Source organism: Carcharhinus amblyrhynchos, chromosome 14 (assembly GCF_965287045.1).
Source record: "Carcharhinus amblyrhynchos chromosome 14, sCarAmb.v2.hapA, whole genome shotgun sequence".
Lineage (NCBI taxonomy): Eukaryota > Metazoa > Chordata > Chondrichthyes > Carcharhiniformes > Carcharhinidae > Carcharhinus > Carcharhinus amblyrhynchos.
Genome location: NC_137337.1, coordinates 7,252,309 through 7,278,735, shown reverse-complemented (window position 1 = coordinate 7,278,735; position 26,427 = coordinate 7,252,309). Strand labels below are relative to the sequence as shown.

The window sequence follows — 26,427 nt, the reverse complement described above, 5'->3', positions numbered from 1 at the left end:
GAATAAATTTGAAATATCCAAGGCCATCCATTATAACATGGAGCAGAATGGTTGTAGGGGCAGTTTATTGGACACGATGACCTGCCATCTTCCTGCCTCCACTTCGATTATGTCTGTGGAGGCCTTCCTAATGCCCACTTAAGGGCCTCATCATGCCACCACTGGCATTAACCCAGTGCAGACAAGGGGCTCTCCATGTAGGGAACATGACAAACAAATGCTGGCCTGTACGCTTGCAAGCTTGATGTGGAGATGCCGACGTTGGACTGGGGTTGGGCACAGTAAGAAGTGTCACAATACCAGATTAAAGTCCCGGAGGTTTATTTAGCAGCACAAGCTTTCGGAGTCTCACTCCTTCATCAGGTGAGTGAAGACTTGTGTTCATTAATAGGGCATATACAGACACAAACTCAATTTACAAGGTAACGGTTGGAATGCAAGCCTTTACAGGTAATCAAGTCTTGAGGGTGTCATTAACCATTTTGAATAAATAGCAAGGGAAACACACAATTGGAACAGTAGATTTTAAAGTTCCTTTCTTTTACTGCTACCTGCCCCCTAGTATGAGTTTTTTTAAAATCTGATTTAAAAAAGGTCAAAACATGACTGCAACAGTGATTCACTCAGGCCATTAATTTCCCATCAAAGTAAATCAATTAGGGCAGCGGATTTTCAAATTAAAGTAGTGCCTAGAACCAAACAATTTTGGTGGCTTTAAGCCATTTGCCCCAAATACTAATAATCTGGCACTGTTTGCACATGGGTGCATCAGCCATCTGTTAAAAGGTAATTAAAACTAAAGTAGACTAAACTTAAGATGCAACTTCAGGCAACTTAGTACAGGCTATCCAGAGTGGTATAGGAATTATGCTTCAATTATGACAAAATCCAAAAACTAAGGTTTAATTCCCTCTACTCCTAATGATTCCCCTCTGGCTACTGAAGTGATTCTGCATGCCACCATGTCCAACATACAAGAAGTTCACTTGGAGACCAGGATGACTAAACAAAGTTCACAGCAAAACAAAATTCACAACTATATAGTTCCAGATTTCCTCCAAATGCAGGCTGCAGATGCACAACATGTTAGAAAGCCCACCAACGCCTCTACTTTCTCAGAAGACTAAGGAAATTTGGCATATCAGCTACAACTCTCACCAACTTTTACAGATGCACCATAGAAAGTATTCTTTCTGGTTGTATCACAGCTTGCCAAGGCGCCTGCTCTGCCCAAGATCGCAACAAACTACAGAAGGTCATGAATGTAGCCCAATCCATCACGCAAACCAGCCTCCCATCCATTGACTCTGTCTCCACTTCCCACTGCCTCAGCAAAGCAGCCAGCATAATCAAGGACCCCACGCACCCCGGACATTCTCTCTTCCACCTTCTTCCATCGGGGAAAAGATACAAAAGTTTGAGGTTATGTACCGACCGACTCAAGAACAGCTTCTTCCCTGCTGCCGTCAGACTTTTGAATGGACTTACCTTGCATTAAGCTGATCTTTCTCTATACCCTGGCTATGACTGTAACATTATATTCTGCACTCTCTCATTTCCTTCTCTATGAACAGAATGCTTTGTCTATATAGTGCACAAGAAACAATACTTTTCACTGTATATTAATACATGTGACAATAATAAATCAAAAAAAATCAAAAATCAAATGGAACCAATCTGGAGGTGACAGTCAGGATGTCAAAATGGTTGTGTTGTATTGTATTTTTTTTTATTCATTTGTGGGACATGGGCATCACTGGCTGGCCAGCATTTTTTGCCCATTCCTAGTTGCTGTCGAGAAGGTGATGATGAGCTGCTTTCTTGAAACACTGCAGCCCACGTGCTGTGTTGACCCACAGCGCCATTAAGGAGGGAATCCCAGGATTTTGACCCAACAACTGCAAAGGAATGACGGGCGATATATGATTTTTTTGATTGTGATTAAATATCAGAATTCTCTTGCTCTGTTTGTGTCTAGCACCCAATACAAAACAAGGCACACAGCGCGCAGTTTGGCACTGTGCCAATCACCTGAAATCAGTAATGGAATATAATACTATTCCACTAACTGGAGAGGTGCAGTACATGATAAAATAGCAATTGGGCTTGTGATCAGTCAATAAGTCAAGACACTCAATCGGAAACTAGTTGGAATTATCCAAATGGTACAATTAGTCACTTTTTGGCAAGCTCCTCCTATTTAAGAAATCAAGAGTCATTTGGGGATGATTTAACAGTATGGCAACCACTTAGCATTCCCAATTTTATTGCAAAAATAATAAATGGCACTTGGTAGCATAGAACATCCATTGTGTTATTTCTCTGTGATCAGTCTTAGGACACTTGGTAAGCTCCAATGATTATATCACAGTCATTAATTCTCCAATATGGACAGTATCACATATTAACCACAGCCAGCATCTCCCATTCGCAGCATTGTCAACACAACACAACAGATAAACCAGAATAAGAGCATCTCTGCCAAATGCAAATACATGATAAAAATAATGAGCACGTCAGTAATTTCAAGACTGCAATTTAATCTTGTACGTCAAACAAGTCTTTGATGGCACCGTATACAAGATCTGATCCCACTCAATGAAAGCACTGCCTTGCAATCACTATAGCATATACAAAGAATAATGGATACTTGAGCCACACACAAACACGATATGACCAGCCAATTAAAAATCATTCGGCATTTTATGGAAACAATACTAATGCAACGTGCCACAATTTAAACGCACTAAACTGTCAACACTCAACACAGCCAGGATGAAGAATCATTAAAAAAAAAATTGAAAAGAATATTGGCTGCTGGCTTGAAATGTCAGCATCTCTGCAAGGGAGCTGAACAAAATTGCAGTTGGTCCAGGATTAATTTGATATGTCAAATACGAGGGCTCAACACATTGTCTTAATTCTGTGGTGTGGGAGTCTAGAGAGGTTGCTTAAGTGATAAATGACCAGAGGCAACGTGGCAGCCAGGTACCTGCAGTGAATCTGCTGCAAATTATCAATGCTAATCACACTGAAAGAACTATTTATTTCCCCTGTCGAGTGCAAACTTTACATTCCTAATCCGTAAATTAAGTACCTGGAAAAAGGTGGTGTCAAGCCATATCGCCACCGAATTCAGACATTTTTGTAAGTCACAGCAGTAAACAAACATAGCAAAGTTTTGAAATGGCACTTATCCCAATAATAATTACCTGGGGCCAATTCTCCCCCATTTGCAACAAGTGTGGGAGCAGGTGCAAAAAACAAACAGCACTCTTCCCAGTGCAGGTTCTTGCACTGTAGCAAATTAATTATCCACACTCAGGGAACATGTCAAATCGCTGGTGGGCAGCCTCTGATTTGCCTGCCCCACCATCAGCTTACTACATCCTCACTCCCGGCGCCATATTTAAAGAGCAGCCACTCACACTCTTCACCAAGACAGCAGCCTTAGGGCTGCAACACAGAAGACAGTCCAGGCTCACTGCAAAAGCCTCTACCCCATTCTGGTAGCAAGAGGCCCAGCAAGGTGACCAATCCGACTTGGGAGGCATTGGCAGCAGTGGTCAGTGCCAGAAGAGGTCAGCCAGCCAGTGCAGGGAGAAGGTGAATGATCTCATCCTTGACGCCAGAGTAAGTCAACTATCACATCACTCTCATCTCACATATTCAAGCCCATCACACATTCCTTGGCCTCTCTCTCATTGCCAATTCAAGGCAGATCACCACTCACTTTAACACATACCCTCACATCTCCAACTGGGCTTGTCTCCTCTGGAACTAGTGTCCTCATGCCAGGCACCTTCATCATCTACCTATGCATGCATCTTGCTCACACTCGCTTGGTCTGTTGAGTACCTTGATCTCACTCCAGCTGCACCTTTTCCTCAAGGGGTTAGTCAGGAGTCCTCATTCTGTGATCATCCATAGGAAGGATGACCAGCAGCTGGACATGCCAGGTCCATCCACCAAGTGACTCCAACCAGTCCAAATCCCTTTTTGCTGTCACCCTAGCACCTCCAGCTCCATAGGCCAAGAGTGATGCACCTGTACCACAGCAAGAGACCCAAATCAGGCCAGGGCCTTTCTTTTCTTGGCCCATCAGCAGAGACCCTCCAAGGTCAACACAGACAACAGTTAGCTGACTGTACCTTTGCTGTAGATGTCAAGGAAGCACCAAGACATAGCTGTTGGATTAGAAGATTTAAGCACAGTGGTGGCATGCATGTTCACAACATGTAGATGAGTTAAACAAATGAAACCTCCATTTCACATGTCTGCTTAAATATGTCTCTTTGTTATGATAAATGGTGTTGCTGTCGATCAGGTATAATACCATGGTTCCCCCATCCCCAGTTTATCGTAGATGCCATGTTCATGGGTCTCTCATCCAGACTGTGTGCTTCCATATCATCACAGTGTGAGACCCTTTTCCAGATCAGAGATGCCTCAACCTTAATGTTAAGAGTGGTTGTGCAAGAATCTTATTCAAATGCTTTTCAGGATTGCATCATGTTTATTCCTGACTGACTGCTCTCATCTTTTCTGTACTGTTGAAATGAGAAGATATACAAGGAGAGACACGTTCTTGCCTGGAGAAGGGTCATATATCATGCAATTCCAAATGCTTGCTGTCTTTCAGCAAGGTTTTCCTGCTTTGAGCCTATGTTGGAGCTCATGCATGTTGCTGTCAGCCAACCGCACTTTCAGAATATACATCTGCTCAGCCCAGCAAGAGGTAGGAGCACATTATCATCTCAAACAAAACCCTGCCCCTCTAAACCACATTGTCCTGGTTTCAAACATCCAAAGATGGCGGGCAGGGGACACGAGATTCAAAGTAAGGATGCAGCGCTATGCATCGTCTCACCTAAATGCTCATCTAGGTGTCTGATGTCAATTCCAAATAGTGAATTCTGGCAAGCAATAGTGACTTTGAGCGTGCGCTTGAAGTATTGCTTCAGACAGTGTGGCAGGAACAATGGGATAGGAGCAAGGATGTGCTGAAACTGAATTGTGCTCTTTATGAGCATTGAAGTGATGCCTTGCAGGCTACATGGAGCCCGAGCACTTCCTCATGAGGGCAAAGCCTGGCCATGAGAGCACAATGTCTGTGTAAAAACTGGAAGTATTTTAAAGTCTGGCAGGCTTTCAACATTGTGATGCTCAAATAGTCCACATGCATATTAAGGTGAGGGTAAATGTAATCCAGGATCTCCAGCTAAGAGTGTAGGATGTCAGTGTGATTTGGCAAATGGTACCACAGATTACCACATCATCTAGAACTGGATTTACAGCAATGGAACATCGGCAACTTCCTTGTCTCAAAGTGCAAAATATCTGATTCACCATCATGGTTACACAGTGTGTTGCTCCTCAAGGAGATGCACTTTCTTGAGGAGCCTTGTCAGGTTGAAGACTATAAGCCCACTGAGGATCACCGGCAACACTGGCAGCTTCTTGTAGGATGCCAGAGTGGCTGGAATGCCAGAGAGATGCTTGAAGAAGCAGCAGTTTCTGATCACTGATGGCAGGACACCCTATTCCAGCTAGTATCTCATCTCAGCAAGGACACATCTCTGGAGGCTTCTTCACTTTCAAAAGGTCAGGAGAAATGGTGTGTTACTACTACTCACTCTCATGTTGAAGTGCAGGGGTGAATTCAGAGGAATAGCAACCCTGGTGTTCATGCTGGCCCATGATGAAAGGTATTTGTCCAAGACGGTATTCACTACAACTCATCATCCACCTGATGGAATCTGATGGCAATAAGGGCCTCAGACACGCGCCTGCCTTGTCCAGTCCATGTTATGGCCTCTTCTCCCGCAGTCTTGGCTTCCTCTACCTCAACACTGTCATCGCTTTCAAAGTTCTCCTCATTGGAGGTAGAGGGCAATTCCATCATCGTGTCACCTGGCAATACCTCCCCATTTTGGAGCACTAGATTGTGCAACGCGCATAGCAAGCCACAATCAGCCTAGAGACCCTCCACTCCAAATGTGCTGGGGCAGAAAACATGGCCCATCGTTGACAACCGGGGCGCACAATCGCAGCCTGGTTTTATAATAACATAAAACCGACTTCTGACCTCCTCGCAACATTTTCCACACCACCCCCACCGCAAACGGGAGTGGCGAAAAGACCGAGCCCCAGATTCCACAAGTATTTGAAAATAATTCCAACAGGAAATTTTTCTTCAGCATTGTATCACCTGAGGATGATGCAAATAAAAAAAGTTACTAAAAAAAATTTTTACTTTACGTATAAGTTGGCACTGAGATCACTATATAATTGCACAAGAACTCATTACAAGGGTTTTATTACAGGTAGGCAGCAAGAGATTTTCTGTCAAGTGCCATGGATAGCCAGTAAATTTTAATAAAACAAATCTCCAAGGTTCCAGAATAATGTATCACTTACTCTATAGTGCCTTGTGTTACTCCTCAAAATTTAATGAAGGCTGCACATTGTAAAAATAGTAGTCTTTCAGCCACTGAGGAAGGGCAATTTGGTCATATTCAATATTCAGTTTTGAACTGCAATTTCTTTTTCACAAGAAAAGGACAGCTTGCTTCCAGTGTTCAAGAGCAGCCCGAACATTTCTGCAAAATATGCAGAATTCCAGATACAATTTGCACAGGAGATAATACAATCTCACCTTGTTCTTGGTGTCTCTGCATAATTTCAAACAGTTAAACATTCTTGATCATTTTGAAGTGAGGTGTTCCATCCGAATAAACTTTCCTTTCCCACGGTGTGTGAAAGGCATCAAGTCAATGGTTGCTTTTCCAAAACTTGTGCGACCCACAGAAATGAAGTCAGTAACTTTTATAGGGATCTTTGATGCAACCCATTCCTGACTGAACAGCAAATGCTGACCCTGGAGTTATGCAATAACCACCTAAAAAATGCTAGTTATATTTGCACCATGATACCTTGGGGAAAGAAGAACAGTAAAACAAGTTGTGCCCTAATCAGTGTAGTACTATAATGAAGCAAAAAGCAAACCGAAATTAAAATCCTTCAAGGCAAAGAAAGACTTGCATTCGGAAAGTGCTTTTCACAACCATCAGACTGCTTTACAATAATGAAATGCTTTTGAAATATAGTCATTATTATCTCATAGTGAAGGCAACAGCCAATTTGGACACAGCAAGCTCTCACAAAGAGCAGCAGGGCAGCATACAGAGCAGCACGGTGGCACAGTGGTTAACACTACTGCCTCACAGCTTCAGGGACCTGGGTTTGATTCATTTGGATCACTGTTGTGTGAAGTTTGCACATTGTCCCCATGTCCGCGTGGGTTTCTTCCAAGTGCTCCAGTTTCCTCCCACACTCCAAAAACATGCAGGTTGGGTGAATTAGCCATGCTAAATTTTCCCTCAGTGTACCTGAACAGGCACCAGTGTGTGGCAACTAGGGGATTTTCACTAACTTTATTACAGTGTGAATCTAAGCCTACTTGTGACTAATAAATAAACTTTAACTTTAACATTCCTGAAGCTGATATCGACCCACCATCCAGATGGATGGAATTGTGGGACAGGTACAGCACAAAAAAGCCAACACCTCATCCCTGACCCAGAGATCCCTGCTTCAAGACCACACTAGGATAGACATTGTGGCCACCAGCTCTATAAGGAAAGGTAAGTGATGACCTGAACTGCGATTGTGGCTATATGTCCCAAACCTTGGAAGACATCACACCAACCTGCCTCATGGATCCACCAAGCATCTAAAGAGGTCATCACATGGATGGCCAAACTAAAAACATTGCATAATAAACTTTGCTTCTCACATAAAAGTAGTGGCACTATAGAATCAAGAGGAGGGAAGTTATCGCAGTGTACTGGCCAAATACCATCCCTCAACCAACGTTACCATAAAACAGGTTACCTAGTCATTTATTGCCTTACTGTTCAAGGGACAGTTGTCAAATAGGATGGTTGGGATTGGTTGTCAAATAGGAGGCAGAGAGTGGGGGTCAACGGGTGCTATTCGGATTGGCGGATGGTGACTAGTGGAGTGCCCCAGGGGTCGGTGCTGGGGCCTCAGCTTTCTACCATTTATATAGATGATCTGGAGGAGGGAACCGAGTGTAGGGTGTCAAAATTTGCTGATGACACCAAGATTGGGGGAACGGCAAATTGTGCGGAGGGTGTGGAGAGTCTGCAGAAGGATCTAGATAGGCTGGGCAAATGGGCCAGGAAATGGCAAATGGAATTTAATGTTGGCAAGTGTGAGGTGGTCCACTTTGGTAGGAATAATGGTAGGAAGGACTATTACTTACGGGGCGTAAAACTGCAGCAGGCGACGGTGCAGAGGGACCTCGGGGTCCTTGTGCATGAGTCGCAAAAACCCAGCTTGCAGGTGCAGCAGGTGGTCAGGAAGGCGAATGGGATGCTGGCCTTCATAGTGAGGGGGATTGAATATAAAAGTAGGGAGGTCTTGCTGCAGCTGTATAGGGCATTGGTGAGGCCGCAGCTGGAGTACTGTGTGCAGTTTTGGGTGCCGCACCTGCGCAAAGATATTTTGGCCTTGGAGGGAGTGCAGAGGAGGTTTACTAGGCTGATACCGGAGTTGAGGGGGTTGAGCTATGAGGAGAGGCTGAATAAACTAGGCTTGTACTCGTTAGAGTTTAGAAGAATGAGGGGAGATCTCATTGAGACGTATAAGATGATGAATGGGATGGATAGGATAGAGGTGGAGAGACTCTTCCCGCTCAAAAAAGACAGTAGGACTAGGGGGCACAGCCTCAAGATAAAGGGGGGGCGGTTTAGAACGGAGTTGAGGAGGAACTTCTTCACTCAAAGGGTGGTGAATCTCTGGAATTCTCTGCCCGTTGAAGTGGTGGAGGCTGCCTCGCTAAATATTTTTAAGACGCGGGTTGATGGGTTTTTGATAAGAGAGGGGATTAAGGGTTATGGGGAGAGGGCGGGAAAGTGGAACTGAGCCGCGACAGATCAGCCATGATCTTATTGAATGGCGGGGCAGGCTCGAAGGGCTAGATGGCCTACTCCTGCTCCTATTTCTTATGTTCTTATGTTCTTATGGGACATTGCAATACGCAGTTTGGCTATTGTTATCAATTAAATAATAAAATAATTTCACAATAACTGATTAGATGCAAAGTGACTCGGGATATCATGCAGAGTTGAAGGATAATTGCAACCACACTTCAACCACTTGTTTGCATTGGTTGCAAACAAGTTGAGAAGCCCGATGATCATTAAAAGCGCTATCCAAACATAAGTCTTTTACTCTTGAACTTTCACATTCCATGGCAATTTCACATGGAAGGAGGTTGTGATGGATGTTACAGCCTCTGCTTTCCTACCCAGGAGAACTTCTTACCTTTTCTTCCAGTTCTTGCTTCAGTGAATGGTATTTCCTCCTGAGCTTTGCGTTTTCTGCCTCACCTTGAATTAGCTCTTCTGTCAGCTTGTTGCATTCTGTTTTGATCTTCTCCATCTGACGTCTCTGTGTTTTGGCGAGATTTTTGTCATCCGCTAGCTCGGCCTAGGGGAAGCACATCAAAGCAGCAGCGATGGTCAACATTTCCAAAGGCATTCACTGCAACCCAAGTTTATGAATGGCAAGCTTGTCATGAAGTGACAGTAAGCAGTGCATACTAAACTCTTCTTTTAAACCTCCCTTCTTGTAAAAAGCGATCAGAGAATCAAAACCATATGTAACATCCAAACTGGCAGCTGCATTTTCTACATTGCAACAGTGACTACACATCAAAAGTAATTCAATGGCTGTAAGAGAAGGTGGTAGATGAATTTGGACTGAACAGAGATTTATGATGTTGACAAAACTGTCTCCTAAAATGAATGCTTGAAGATACAGGGAACACCAATGGCAGTTTCTTCTGAACTCCAAATGCCTTACTGCTTCCTTACAGGGATTGGGGGAAAAAAATGGCGGTAAGCAATAACTTCAATTGACAAACCTGGAATCAGACTGGTGGCATACTGCTGCTCAAATAATATCAAACTTTAGATCTGGGATGTACTGAGGTGGTGAAAGGAGCTAAACAAATGCAAGTTGTTCTTGCTTTATTTCCAAGTATCTCTGCAGCAATCCTGTCAAGTCATCAAATTAACACTAGTGGGAATCGCTATTTAACTTGTAATTTATAAAGAGCAAGAGTCTGAATGATGCACAAGATAAAGAGAAAAGATACCTTTCAGTGTTATTTCGTTAACAATAAAAAGAGCCTCAAAATCTCACAAAGCAGCAAGTGCAGTTCTATTATAATACAGAAAACACATTACATTGTTGAATCGGATGAAATCTGATATTGTTTGAGTCACACTGCGCCACCATTTCAGTTTGATTCCAAGTTTGCCAATGTAAGTTGGACAATCAGATAATTATTGCTCATTTCCCAACTCAAGGAAACAGTCAAACATTTTGCAGCTCAGAAGAAACTGCCTTTAGTGTTCTTGTACCTTTAAACATGTTTCACAAGAGAACATTCTGTCAACAACAGAAATCTCTGGTCAGTCCAAATTCGCTATCCACTCCTTCTAGGACATTCGCAGGACTACGGTCTTTTCAAAGTCCTGGTCTCAACTTTCTGATGACTCCATTTTTGCAATTACATTTAAGCACCTCAGGTGTGCACACTTCCACAGAGCTTTGGAATAGCATGGATTAGGGTCTCAAAGCACGCCACCTCCCTACTGTCAACCAGACAGGTTATATTATGTGAGGGAAAACACTTTTTCCGTAGAAATAGGATCATCTCCAAACAAAACTGAATAGAAGCAGTTTATAAGTGGGTTCCTTTCAATCCAACTTGCATGCTAGGAGTATTATATTGCAACTACTCATTACAATGTTAACTACCCAATTCAACTGTTGGACAGAGGTTGGATATTCATAGAATCCCTACAGTGCAGAAGGAAACCATTCAGCTTATCAAGTGCACAGGCTTTTTGACAGCATCTTACCCAGCAACCACCGCCCCCCCCTCCTGCACTGTATCCCCCGATCCCACATATTTACTCCATTAATCCTGCTAGCCTGCAGATCTTGAGACACTAATGGGCAATTTAGCATGGCCAATCCACCGAATCTGCACATATTTGGGCATCTTTGGATATTAACCAGTAATTATAATTTTAAGTATGACTCAGTGGTAAAATTGTTGCCTTTGTGCAAAAAGATCTTGCTCCAGAGTAGAGCGCTGTCGAATGTGGCATTTGTTTGGATGAGGTGTTACACAGGCCTTACTTTCCCTCTCAGATGGAGGCAAAAGATCTCATAGCACTATCACGAGTCAAACAGCGATGTTTTTCCAGGGTCCTGGATAATTTATAACCCTCAACTGACATGACTAAACCAGTTTATCTAATCAGTTATCTCATTACTGATTCTTACCAATAGACACACACAAATTGGCAGTGGTATTTGCCTACAATAGTTGCTGCAATTCTGAACTCTGTGACACAATTGGTCATTAATCAAAATGCCAGTGAGTTTCTTCTCAACAAGGGACAAAACCTTCACTTTGGTAAAACAGGCTCAAAGTGTTGAACGGCTTACTCTGTTCCTATGTTCAAAAATGTTTAATAGGCTATGAAGCACTCTGGGATGCCCTGAGGACACATTATAAACGAGAGATTTGCTTCTTTCTTTCAACATCAAAACAAAATGAGGAATACATTTAATGCTTTTGAAACCCTATCTTAAAAAAGAAAAATCTCTCTGTTGCCAATTAACTATCCTTACCTTTAGCCCACTGATGTTATTCTCCAATTTGTCCCGTTCTTGTTGAAATTGTTTAAGTGCTTCGTGCATATTCTTCTCATGTTTAGTTCTTAATGTTTGCATTTCTGATCGGATGCCCGTGAGTTCTTGCTGGTGTGCATCCTGCTCCAGCTTCAGCTGGCTGTTAATGGCAGCAAGTTCTTCTTGGGCCAAGGCCTGCTTTGCCTGGGCTTCCAAGGTGCTCTTTCTAATCTCCTTACTGGATTTCTCTTCCTCAGCTAGTTTTGTACTGAGCTCAGAACGAATGGCGCTTAGCTCGGAGATCATTCGCTGCATTTCTAAGAGTTTCTCCTGACCCTTTTCATTCTGCCTGTTCAAGGCCACCAATTCATCCTCCAGGTGTTGCTTCTCCTCTTTGGTCTGCACATGCAACATGCACTGCTTACGCAAGTCATCCTCCAATTTACTCAAAGACTCCTTAGAATCATGCAGCTTTCCATCCAAGTCCAGCAGCCTTGACTTCAACTCATTGAGTTCCACATCCTTCCGTCGCATATCTTCCTCCTGCTGCACCCGTTTGAGTATGACATCGTTGAGTTCCTTACGGAGGCTCTCGATCTGATGCAAGGCCACCGTTTGTTGACCCTGGAGTGCTTCTCTCTCTTTATTTGCTTGGTTGTATTGCTCCATCCAATGATCAGTGATCTCCTTCTGCTTTTCCATATCGCGCTCCAATTTCTTGCATTTAATTTTCCACTGTCTGATAGACTCCTGAGCTTTTAGCTTCAATTCATCTTTCTTCTTTTCACTCTCCAACCGAAGCCGTTCTACTTCTTTTAATTGAGCCCTGCATCTGTCAGTTTCCACACTGGATTCTTTCAGCTGACGGGCTAGATCTACAATCTCCAAACCTGCAGATTTACTGTTCTGCATGCAGTCATCATAACGGTTCTGGATTTCCTGGAGCTGGCTCAACATCCTCAGTTGCTGCTTCTCTCTTTTCTCCAGGTCTGAACTGAGAGCCTTTAAAAGCAACAGAAACTTGCATCAGTTTATAGTCTATAAACAGCGAACGTCCATTTTAGCAATTAGAATTTCACTGACCAATACGGCTTTTCAGATATGCATTATCTGAAGGTATTATATCTGCATATAATACCTTCAGTGAATAACAATACCTGCACTGAATAACAATAATGATAAACTTGTGTTACTTTAACTAGAATTATTTTCCTTTAAGCTTTAGTACTGGTTCCCTTTGGCCACATAGCATAAAACCTGACTTGTTAACTCCAGGAAAGCCAGGAATTTGGATCCTTTTCTCAACTATCAAACCCATTACTGAGCAGGTTTTAACAATCCTCATCTGAGCCATTACATGATGCAATTAGAAATAGTTGGGAAAAAATACAACATTACAATGCACCTAAGGTCAACTATAGTACTGACTGAAGTCTGACTGTGTAAAGTTCATAATTCAATCTCAAAATATTTGAGGATTTCTGACCAGATTGAGATATTTCCAAATGAGTATATCAGCTGACTAAATCATCATAAACTATCCCAGAAACTTAAGATTTCCACTCTCCAATTTTCATATTAATCTGTAATTTTTTATAATGTTATGCTTTGTAGTTAAATTAATGAAAAATTCACGAAGTGTTCAACAAGATGGCAATGTGTTGCATGGTGTCTCCTCCTGGTTGGAGAATCTAGAATTAGGGGTCATAGTTTCAGTATAAGAGTTCAGCCATTTAGGATTAGGATAAGAAGATATTTCTTCACTCAAAAGGTTGCGAATCTTTGGAATTCTCCACCAAAGAGAACTATAGACATTCAGTCAACAAGTACATTCAAGACTGGAATCAATAAATGTTTTGCGCACTGGAATCAAGATAAATGAGGATAGGATGTGAAAGTGGAGTGATGTTGAAGTTTAATTAAAATCTTATTGAATCAATCCCTCATCCTATGCTTCATGTTCTTACATCCTAAACCATGTAGATTTAAAAAGTCCTCAAGGCTGTGCTTTGTTAGTCAATCCCACACAAAGCGATGATGAGGACATTATAGTTGGCCTTGATACACTGATCAAACGAAGAATTAAAAGTAAAAATTTAGCAAGTTTTTCCACTTCTACTCTGCATGTAAATATTGGGAAGAGGCAGAATAAGGACCACTGTGATCTCCAAAAAATTGGAATAGTTTGTTGGCACCCAAAATGGGCAAATTAATGTGTCCTCCATTGAAAAGGGGGTTCAAACTCATGTCTCTCACCAGTTGGAGTTAACAAGTCATGCGTTGGGCAATATGGCCTGAGTCTTTATTCCCCTCAGGGAGAAGACAGGAGTGAGAAAGGATGCAAAAAAACATACACCAACAGACAATCATTAATGTTTATGTCTTGTGCACTTCTTAGCAATTGCTTCAAAAGAGAACTTTGAGTAATCTACCTACACTCTCAGTTGATGCAACAGAAGAAAATACAGACTACTCAATTTTCTAAAATAATTTTGTATTCCTACCAAGTACAAGATTGTCTGTGACTCACTGAGACTTTCTACATCAGGGCTATACTGTTACAGCTTTCTTCAAAGGGGCAGTAAAGAAGTTTGACATTTAATCATCATTTCTCCACATTGCATATACAACCAATAATATTTAAAACACTTTGACTAGGGTTTTGCAGTGGTAAAGCTGGCAAAGCTCCCACAGTTCACCATCGTTACTCCACAATAACTTCTAGAATCTGCACATGGACAGAATAACATAAAAATCCAGGAATTACTGTCAGTGATTCCACATTAGGCATACCTCCAGGCTGCAATCACGAAAATGAAAGGAAGGTATGGGAACTTCTAAACAATGCTGTTAGTTTCACAGCAACACCCTTGATAATGTTACACTTTATTGTTTTTAATGGCATACTGATTTCATAATCACTACTAAACACCCTCAAATGGTCCTGAAAAGCTAATTTTCTATTTACGGAACATCAAGTTATAAAAACCACTACATATTTTATGTAATGTTTATCTTCATTTCAGTCTCTACCTTAATCTGTCAAGATAACTATTTATTTCACTATCTGAAAGCCAATATTAAAAGTGAAAGATTTTAAGTGCTTTTAATTCCTGGTTTGCTGCTAATAAAAATGCTTCAACGAGACCAGCTGTTTAGCCTGCCTGCTATCATCACTGCTACTGAACCGGGCAAGACATTCCCCTGACCAGGATACAGATTTAAACTATCAGGAAAGGAGAAAACTAAGCCACTGAGATTATTAGATTGTTTAATTCAAGCTCTGTTTTTTTAAATTAATTTATGGGATTTTGGCCTCATTGGCTAGACCAGCAATTATGGCCCATCTGTAGTTGCCCTTGAGGTGTTAGTGGTGAGCTGCCTTCTTGAACTGCTGCAGTCCATGTGGCGTAGGTACATCCACAGTGTTGTTAGGGAGGGAGTTCCAGGTTTTCGACCCAGCGACAGTGAAAGAATGGCAATATATTTCCAAGTCAGGATGCTGAGTGACTTGAAGGTGGTGGTGCTCCCACATATCTGGTGCTCTTGTCTTTCTAGATGATAGTGGTCATAGATTTGGATGGTGCTGCCAGAGGAACCTTGGTGAGGTCCTGGTACACATGGCTCCACATATTGGAGGGAGTGAATATTTGTGGAAGTGATAGCAGTCAAGTGGCCTGCTTTGTCCTGGATGACGATGCTGAGCTTCTTGAATGTTGTTAGAACTGCAGGAAAGTGAGAGTGATTCCATTACGCTCCTGACTTGTGCCTGGCGGACGGCAGACAGTCTTTCGGGAGTCAGGAAGTGAATTACTCACTTCAAGATTCCAGCCTTTGACCTGCTCTGGTAGCCATAGTATTTATATGGCTCGTCCTGTTCAGTTTCTGGTCAATGGTAACTCCCACGATGTTGGTAGTGGGGGATTCAGCGATGATAATGCCATTGAATGAAATGGTTGGATTCTTTCTGGTTGGAGAAGGTCATGGATAGGTTTTTAGCAACAATCAACAATGGTTTCATGGTTTTCATTAGACTTTTAATTTCAGAATTTTATGGAATTGAAATTTCACCATCTGCCATGGTGGGATTTAAACCCAGGTCCCCAGATCTTGCTCTGTGTCTCTGGATTACTCGTCCAGTGACAATACCACTACATAACTGCCTCCCTAATGGCCTCATATCTTTAGCAATTATGGAGACAGGAAAGCATGATTGTTCCTCAAGCCCAGCACAGATGGAAAATGCAAAGTCTATTTCTTTAGATTTCCTCTTCTTTGTCACTGCCTGTGAAATGAAGGAGGAGTGAACAAAATCAGGTCCATTTCTCATCCACTTCGAGTACCGCAACATTGCACCTTGAAATATATTGCGTAGACTTGTTATTAACAGAAAACGTAATGAGAAAAACATTCTGGGTAGCTGTGCTACTAAAAGAAAGAAAGTTGGCTACGGTATTACTTAAACCTTCACTTTGTGGGTGGAAAAATATGCTGAGGATAAACATTAAATATAGAAATTTATAATAGAATTAAATTAAAGAAACAAGCATCTACATGTGTTTTTTTTAAACAACATAATGCACACTCCTGAACATATTAGTTCAGTGACAAAGAAGTATAAAGAAATAGACTCCAGACTCCTGCTGAAACATGTTGGAGGATTAGTGGCCAATTACTTATCTGCATCCAACAGACTTGTTCAAACAAAAAACAAAACAAACTGAGAAAATGGATTGTTGGATAATTCTATTGATCGTTCTATACTCAACCTGGTCCTGTATTGCTTGGGACTCAGCTGCTTTAAATTATCGCTGCACATGATCTATTCCCTTAGAATGAAAAATTGCTTTCATACAAAACGCACACTGGATGGAAGCTGACTATTCAGTCACATGCCTGCTGCTACCTCTGATTACGAAAACTCTAAACTGGATATGCCAAGCGCCTACCATAGTACAGTAGTCCATTTCGGAGGGAAAACAATGTTAGGACAGTGTGTATTGATTTGCCCAGCACCGCGGAGATATGTTGTGTACACCTGCTGAACAAAAGCAGGGCATCTCTTGTTCAGATGGCATGCAGCCGAATGTGACAGGCAGACGGAGTAGGCTTTCTGCCCAGCGATAAAATGATGAAATCTATTATCAGGGGTTCGCTTGAAGATTATCTACAAAATAACCAACCAGAAAATTGTATTCAACATTGATTCAGAAGTGGAAGATTCTGCCTGACCCACATTTTGGAGCAAATTACATCCCAAGGGGATAACAGCCTGCTCTATGATTTGTTGTGTCTAGATTTTAAAGCCTTTAGCAAAATTCCACCTGAAAGATTCTTAGTTAATTTGAAGTTGTAGGAAGTAGGGCATATCTTGAGGTAAGAGTAAAACACTGGCTAAAAAATAAGAAACAATGGTACTTGTTTTGAGACATTGTTAAGTGTGGGTGGGGTTGCAAAATACAGAGTGGTGCCCCAGTGATCAGTGTTGGCACCATTACTGCATCTAGTTTACAGCAGAGGTTATAGAATCTGACAATGTCCCAACTGTAGTGTTTAATAGTTGTATCCTTAATAAGTTGTTCCACAACAGCTGCAACACTGGCATCTACCCAAGTGTCGAATATTACTCACCTTATTATACCTTATCAATAAAAAGCAGGACAAATCCAAACCAACCAATTACCAGCCTATCAGTATACTCCCAATCATCAGCCAAGCAATGGAAGGTGTGGTCGACAATGCTATCAAGCTACACTTAATCACCAATAACCTGCTCAGTTTGGCTCCTACCAGGATCACTCATCTCCAGACCTCGTTACAGTCTTAGTTCAAACTTGGACGAGAGGAAGAATGGTGAGGTGAGACTGAGTGCCCTTGACATTAAGGCAGCATCAAGAAGTACACTTTAAGTCAATGGGAATCAGGAGAAATAGTCTCTGCTCATTCGGGTAATAGCCAGTACACGGGTTGTGGTTGTTGGAAGCTAATGATCTCAGCCCCAGGATATTTCTGCGGGAACTTCTCAGTACAGTATCCTAGACCCAATCAGCTTCAACTGCTTCATCTGTGAGCTTCCCTACAGCACATGTGCAAATATTCACAGTTTATAACGCCTGCATGCAGCAAGACCAGGACAATAATCAGGCATGACCTGATCAGTGATAAATAATATCCTCGTTACATAAGTGCAAGTAATGACCACTACCCTGATAACCATTGTCAAGTAGTCCACCAACATTCTGGGAATCACCACTGACTGGAAACTGGACTATCACTCAATACCAGGAGCAGAGTGAATTACTCATCTCTTGACAAATGTTTCCTCTAGTTATGTCTTTCAAGTGCACAAGGGTTTTTTTTAGTGCGTGTGCAGGCCTGTCTTTGCCCAGGAATTTAAAGGAACTGACTGTGTATGGCTAGAGTGGGAACTTTGAGTTGCAACTACAGAGCTTGAACAGAATATCATTGCTGATTCCCAAAGTCGTCTACACCATGGCACAACTCCAAAGCCTGATTGCGTACTCCCTCCCCACTTGCCTGGATGATTTGATTTATTATTGTCACAGATATTGAGGTACAGTGAAAAGTTTTTTTTTGTGCACAATGCAGACAAAACATGTTGTTCATGGAGTATATGAGGAGAAGCAAAGGAGAGAGTGCAAAATGTACTGTTACAGTCATAGCTAGGGTGTAGAGAAAGATCAACTTAGTACAAGGTAGGTCCATTCAAAAGTCTGATGGCAGCAGGGAAGAAGCTGCTTTTGAATCGATTGATACATGTCTGCAGACTTCTGTGTCTTTTTCCCGATGGAAGAAGATGGAAGAGAATATGTCCAGGGTGCATGGGATTATGCTGGCTGCTTTTCCGAGGCAATGGGAAGTGTAGACGGAGTCAATGGATGGGAGGCTGGTTTGCATGATGGACTGGGCCATGTTTACAACCCTTTGTAGTTTCTTGCAGTAACCCGTATCGGACGAGTGTAGCTCCAACAACACTTGAGACAGTCAATAATATTCAGAACAAAGTATTCCACTTGATTGGCTCATCATTCACCACCTAATACATTAACTCCCTTCTCTAGCAGCTTGTACAAAGAACACGCCATATAATAACTCACTGAGCCACCTTCGATAGCAACTCCAAAACTTGCAATCTCTACCACCCAGAAGGTTAAATGGCAGCAGATACATGGGAAAACTATCACCAAGTTCCCCTTCAAGTCACACAAAATCCTGATTAGAAACATATTGCTGTTCCTTCATCATCGTTGGGCCAAAACCTTGAGCTTCCCTACGTAAAAGCACTCCGGAGGCACCTTGATCACATAGGCTGTAACAGTTCAAGATGATGGTATACCACCACCTTCTCAAGGACAATTAGGGATAGGCTTTGCCATTGTGCCCACATCCCATAAATTAATTTTAAAATAAATCATTTACACTCAGGAAGACAGAGCAAAGTGGTCAAATTTGGCATTCTGATTAGAAAGGGCAACTGGAGCTTAGATATTATTTACAAGCTTGACAAAATATGAAACAAGACAACAACAGATTAACTTTAATGGTGAGAAGCATAAATAAATACTGCACATTGGAAAGAAAAAAGTATACGTTCCATGAATGATATTGAAATGACTAAGGATGCGGTTGAGAGACTTAGAACTCCTAACAAACTCTACTTTCAATACATCCAACCAATGCACAACACCAATCAATAAAGCCAATAGAATTTTGAACTAGATAACTGAAACAGCGAGATACAGATTCAAGGAAATCATGATCATACTAAAATAATGTTTAACAGAACGGACCTTGCATTGTGTCCAGGTCGTCATCTGGATGAGTGAGAATTGGCTGTGCAATGATGCATCGTGATACTCATCCATATTGATACACAGGTCTGACTTTTGTCTAATGGCTAGAATTTTCAGCCTTGAAAAGTGGCATTGGAGAGCTGATCTTGGAAGCCAATCAGGCTAGATGGCAAATGGCATCCAAAAGATACATCAGGATAACCAAACTAAATTGGGAGAGTAGAACATGGGGGCCACAAGTTCATAATAATAAAAGATAAATATAAACTTAATATTAGGAGGTTCTTCACTGCTCAGGGGTCAATCACCATGTGGCACTGACTTCTGAATATAGTAAGTTTGAACTTGGAGCAATTTAATAATCAATTGAATCGTACATAAGAACATAAGAACATAAGAACATAAGAAATAGGAGCAGGAGTAGGCCATCTAGCCCTTCGAGCCTGCCCCGCCATTCAATAAGATCATGGCTGATCTGTCGTGGCTCAGTTCCACTTTCCCGCCCTCTCCCCATAACCATAAGGTGACCTCAGGGTCATTCTACATGGGTGAACCAAGATGGGCTAAAAGGTGTTCATAATAACACTGCTATCATCATAAGTTCATAAGATTATAGGAGCAGAATTAGGCCATTCGTCCCATCGAGTCCACTCCGCCATTCGATCATGGCTGAAATGCTCCTCATCCCCATTTTCCTGCCTTCTCCCCAAAACCTTTCAACCCATTATCAATTAAAAATCTGTCTAACTGTCTATCATACTGCCATTTACTGCATCGTGCTCTGTACAAATAAAGTCTGCGTTTGCTTGCATAACCATTAGATTGTAAAGCCACTAAAAAAGAAAATCCTAAAACTGAGTAAGGGAAGCTGAGGTGGGTGGGGTGGAGGGCACTGGAATGATGGATAGAAGAATAAATTACAGTAATTATTTAGCGCAGGAAACAACTTGCCAACACGTAAAATGAATAGTGAAGCTTTGGAAAAATAAATCTTCAGCTGCTGAAGCCTTCTATATATTGACTGGTGTCAGCACTTTGCAAACGCACATTGTAAGGGTGATTAGGCTACTGCTATCACCATAGTAACCTCAATTTTCCCAGTCATTGAAAACTCCAGGAGGATCACAAAGGAATGGTCGTCCCAGATAACTGCAACTGTTTTATAAATAATTTTATCCCCTCAACAGATATACAAACAACATTGTGGGGTTTTTTCCCTCCCCTCACAAAAACACAAATAAATTCCAATTACTTTAAACTGATGTATGGCAGTTACCGCCTCCTGCCCAAAAAGTAACAGCTTTATTTAAAGCAATTATTTGCTCTGAAAGCTTAGGGGACAATGCAAAAGAAAAGTAAAATAGCCAGCTAAATCTAAAATTGGCACGGGAATGAGAAACAGAACTTCATGACCAATTAATTTTACATGTTCTAAACAGCTTAGCTCCAAAAATCATTCATTTTACCACGGACCGTCAAAATGCTCCCCTCACCTCAACGAAGAAAATAAGACACCAAAACATCGGAAAAAAAAACATTTGCTTACTACCACAAATTTATTTACCTTCCTAGAGGACTTGGTGCTGCTGTTTTTGAGAAAACAAAACTGTTAGGGTATTTTAATCCGACAACATTCATGAAAAGTGCCATTTGTCTTCTCAACCACATTACCTGTGACAAATGTATTGAAAAATAAGAAACAGCACAATGTCTACAACGAAAAATGGTTATGAATTCAAATACCAACATTTATTGTACAATACAAAATTGTGACAGTGATGGAAATCATTAATAATGGAGACAAAGTACTGTTTTGAAGCTATCGATAGTATCCAGCTATTTTGAATTCTTTTTAAGTGATATTCTTTTGTCACCTTACAAAAACTCTGTTCTATAAATTTCATTTCAACCAACACAGATACACATCGGATTGACTTCTTGCCTTTTCCATTAATGAAACTTTAAGGATTATTCTGGCCAAGTGAAGGCAGAATTTATAGCAGGTCTGTTGCCACACTACAGGAAGGCTGTGATTGCACTAGAAAGGGTGCAGAGGAAATCCACCAGGATGTTGCCTGGCCCAAATCATTTTCAGCTATAAAGCGAGGCCGGATAGACTAAGGTCATCTTTCTCAGAATAGAGAAGGCTGAGGAGGGTCCTCATTGAGGTGAACAAAACTACAAGGGGTATAGATAGGGTGGATAAGAAAATAAATTTTCCTATTTGTCAACACAAGAAGACATAGATTAAGCTAAGGAGCAGGAGATTCAGAGGAATTTGAATAAAAACCTTTTACTAATTGTTGGAAGTGCTGGAAACAGAATGTACCCAGTTAACCTGTAAGGATTGCACTGACAAGTAAGCTATATCAGTCAATCTTACATGTGGGATAGATTCCATGCATTACATCTGAATGCTGTATTTGTAGCATAGAAGCATATCAAATAGAAAGAAAAATATAGATTTATTTTAATAATTGCAATGAGGACTATTTTACACAGCTTAGTCCACAACAGTTCAACTATCTTACAAACACTTGCACTATGCTTCCAAAGATCAAGCATAGTTTCTAAAATAGTGTATTTAGTAATTACAAAGATATAGTTCTGGTCGATGATTTGTGAGCTTAAGCATTTTTGAACACATCAAAGTAACAATGTTAGCACTGGGATAGAATGCTCCTACTTTAACAAAGTGCAGTGGGAGTAAAGCTTCTTCTGTACTGCTCTGTGAGCTTTAACTCCAACCTCAGAATAACATCAAAGTATTTCTATTTCCCTTACCATTGATCCTGAGGGCTTGAGCAAGACTGTCAAGTGTAATTCTATTTACTAATTGTAGGTGGTTCTGTACTTGATGCAGCAACAAGAACAAGTTAAAACCTTCCCAAGTTCATTTCACTCAGGCTCCTTGAAACCTTCAGACAAGATTCTTTAATTTGATTCTAACTAGGCTGATTTGAATCCAAGATGTATTGATCCACTAAGACCATAAAGGATTAATCCCTCAGAAAGAGTCCCAAAGAGACCCACTGTGATGTTACATTCATGTGTTCAAAAATTCTTAAGCTCACAAATCATCGACCAGAACTATAACTTTGTAATTGCTAAAGACATTATTTTAGGAACTATGCATGATCTTTGGACACATAGTGCAAGTGTTTGTAAGATAGCTGAACTGCTATGGACTAAGCTGTGTAAAATAGTCCTCCTTGTAACTATTAAAATAAATCTACATATTTCTTTCTACTTAAGTTAAAGTTTATTTATTTATTCATCATAAGTAAGGCTTTTATTAATACTGCAATGAAGTTATGTGTTCTAGATACTTGCTCCGGTGGAAGGAAACAATTCTTTGTCACTGTTGGAAGTGCGTAGAGCTCTCCCAATGACACCTCCTAAACCAACACCACCAAAACCCATAGCAATTTGTGGGATCGCTTTGCAGTTGAAAGCTTAACATGCACTGCATTGCCTAGCAGTTCATTGTGCAATGGGATGTGATACAGTGTGACATTATTGTTTTTCTTTCTTGTGCTGTAAGATTTCAAAACATTAATAGATTTTTAGCCAATTTTATTTCAAATTTCAAAGTTTTTCAGAAACATATCATATTGGAGGGTATTCCAGTTACTGTATTTTGTTGACAGAGTATTAACAAGTGAACTGCATGCACTCTTGGACACATCTCGCAAATGTTCCATTCTATTTCAGACGTCAGCTCATCCCCACCTGACCCAGCTTATTTCAGACGCACACAAAATGCCTTTTTATACTGATCAGATAAATAAGATATATTCAACAGAGTTTATTCTGTGAGTTAGAAATATCAAAAACATCATACAGAAAAACCATCAAGCATAGAAAATAGAAGCAGGAATGGGACATTTGGCGCTTCGAGCCTACTCTTGCCACTCATTATGACCATGACTGATCATCAAATCCAGTGGCCGTGATCATGCTTTCTCCCATATCCCTTGATCCCTAAACACTCGTCAGGCAGACCTAGTGTTCCCTGCTTTATTAATGTATTTTTTTCAGTCCCTCTCTTCATCCATAGTGAAGCAGCTTGGATAAAACACCTGCTGGAGGAGACCCACTCCCCAACTTTTTCCATCAGTTTTGGGGGTGGGTTTGTGCATTCTAAACTGGTGTGATGCATTTCAGGGAAGGAAAATGCATTTGTGGTTGTTGCAAATAAACATTACTCACATCTAACTAGTGCTAATTCCCTCCCAGAACTGTGACCAATCCCTCTTAATCAGGCCCCCAGATGGCACTAAGCCACATCATCAACAATCTTTCCTGTAACTTCCACCAATGTTTAATTCTTCCTCCTCAAATGCTCAATACAGAAGATTACACTGTCCTCCTCTAACATTGCTCCTCCATTAGGCTTGTTCCATGCGATTACACTCTCTTTGGTTCCACTCTTCTGAGTGCATGTACATACAGTGTAGTACAATAAGCCCATCTATAGCTCCTTTTTACGTCGAAGCATCTCCAAGTGCTCACACCATCACTTTTACAAGTGCAGTGAATTGTACAAGTAGAGAAAGGCGTTCTGCACCAGCAGTTTCCTGTAAACAACCATGTTTTTTTTTTAACGAAGCCTTCCAATTCTATTGAAAAGCTGAAGGGTTGTTGAAATGACAGACCATCTGCAGAAAGTGAGCAGTGAAAGCACAGCAGTGTTTGCAAAAGGATTTCAAGGACTACAAAAGGTCAAAAGAATTGAGAGAAAAATATACTGCATTTCTGTGTGATACAGTTGGCCAATTACCGAGAAAAGGTCAGTGATCATCAGCTTCCAGTGTTTGAAAACTAATCAAGCCATGAGGGAGGAAGACACCTGGAGAAAAGAGTTCTAGAGTTACCGGGATGAGAAGTCTCAAAAGCCAGAAAGGCAATGATAATCATATAACCTCATTCAAAGATACACAGAATTAAACAAGCTCTTTTCCTTTGTGCAGAAACAATAATCATTCATCAACAGCATGAGAAAAAAGGTTGGCCTTTGGTCATCTATGTACTGAGATACATCTACAGACATTGGATGGGATTTTACGACCTCACTTGGGCGAGGCTCGTAAAATCCTGCCCGAGGTCAACAGAGAATTGTGTTCTGCGAGCCTTGCCAGCCCCGATTCCGCCACCAATTTGCTCAAACAGTCAATGCATTCTTCAATGTCCTTGACCCCGTTACTCTCTCTCATCCCAGCTTATGTTGCTTTGTCGTCCACTGCCAGGTGTAGGGCTGGATCATTTCTAGCACTATCCTTTCCTTTGTAAAGCGCCATCAACAACCACTTCTCAGTGAAAAAAAAACACCCTTTACATCCTAGCAAGCTATCTCTAATATCCTTCCCATTACAATTTATAAACATTGGCCTTGTATAAGCTATTTCCTCCCAAACACATGACCATCTCTTCCACAACTTAATTTGAATCTCTTCAACATGTCACTACATGTTCACATGAATAATAGTGACAGCACAGGCAGGCCCTTCAGCCCAGAATGACTATGCCAGCCATCAAACATTTACCTATTCTAACACCATTTTCCAGCATTTAGTCCATAGCCTTAGATGGTAGGGCATTTCAAATGCTCATCTAAATGCATCTTAAATGTTGTGAAGGTTACACCTCTACCACCATTTCAGGCAGTAAATTCCAGATTCCCACCGCCCTCTGAGTGAAAAGATTTTTATTCAAGTCCCCTCTAAATCTCCTGCTCCTTACCTTAAATCTATGTCCCCTGTTATCGACCCCACTACAAAGAGGAAAAGCTTTTTCTTCTCCACTCTATCTCTCTCCCTTGTAGTTTTGTTCACCTTGATGAGGGCCCCCCCCCCCCTACTTATCTACTTTGAGAAAAACAATCCCAGCTTATCCAGCCTCTCTTTATAACTGAAATGCTTTGGGCTAGGTAACATCCTGGTGAATCTCCTCCGCACCTTTCTAATACAATCACATCGTTCCCACAGTGTGGCAACAGAACTGTTGCGTATTATACAACTCCATCATAACCTCCCTGCTCCTATATTCTATGCATCGGCTAATAAAGACAAGTATCCCATATGCCTTCTTAACCACCCTTTTTACCTGTTCTGCTGCCTTCAGGATTCTTTAGACATGCACCCCATAGTCCCTCTGGTCCTCTGTACTTCTTGCTGTCCTAACATTCACCACCAATCTTCATATTATCTGCAAATTTACTGTTCACATTAAGTTCATTAATGTGTATGACAAACAGCAAGACTATGACTCTACCTATGTCGTTGGAGCCAATGTGAACACGACCTCTCACTTTTTCACCCTCCCCCTTCAGGATACCTTATAGCCATTCAGTGACATCCTTGACCCGGCACCAGGAAACCAAAACACCATCCTGGAGATACGTCTGCGGCCACAGAAGCACCTACCTGTACCCCTCACTATCGAGTCTCCTACCACTGATGTTTTTCCACGCTTACTCCTCCTCCCCTTGCGCAGCTGAATCACCTGCCAACCACAGTTTTATAAATACAATCTTTTTTTCACTATTACTTCTGCCTCCCAGCATTTCCAAGTATTGAAATCTAAACATCTCTGACTTCAAAAAATGGCAGAATTCCTTACCTCCCTCCCTCGTTATATCAGTAGACCTCCTGAAAATCAAGCTTGGTATCCTCTGACCACTGAAGTCTTAACTTACTTCATCTTCAGGCTTTTCAACCTTGACGGTGCCTTCCATATTCCTGTCCCTAGCTGGATGCTCCCCCTCACTCAAGTTTCTCAGTACAATTATTTTAAAATAGCCTCTTGGTAAGGGAGTAACAATTTTCTTTTAAAATAGGTATTTTATGGAGATTGTGCACAGATTCTAGGC

The 26,427-nt window shown here is 41.3% G+C and overlaps 1 protein-coding gene across 5 annotated transcripts in view; it reads right to left on the bottom strand.

The window, feature by feature from the left end:
- The window catches only part of cep128 (centrosomal protein 128), a 299,878-nt gene that overhangs the window by 184,205 nt on the left and 89,246 nt on the right, over nt 1–26,427 (bottom strand). For all 5 annotated transcript variants that reach the window (XM_080202221.1, XM_080202225.1, XM_080202224.1 and 2 more), the window contains exons 13-14: nt 11,743–12,744; nt 9,355–9,519 (exon numbers count right to left, since the gene is read on the bottom strand). In XM_080202221.1, coding sequence (XP_080058347.1) covers nt 9,355–9,519; nt 11,743–12,744 — 1,167 coding nt within the window. The remainder of the gene's footprint in view (nt 1–9,354; nt 9,520–11,742; nt 12,745–26,427) is intronic.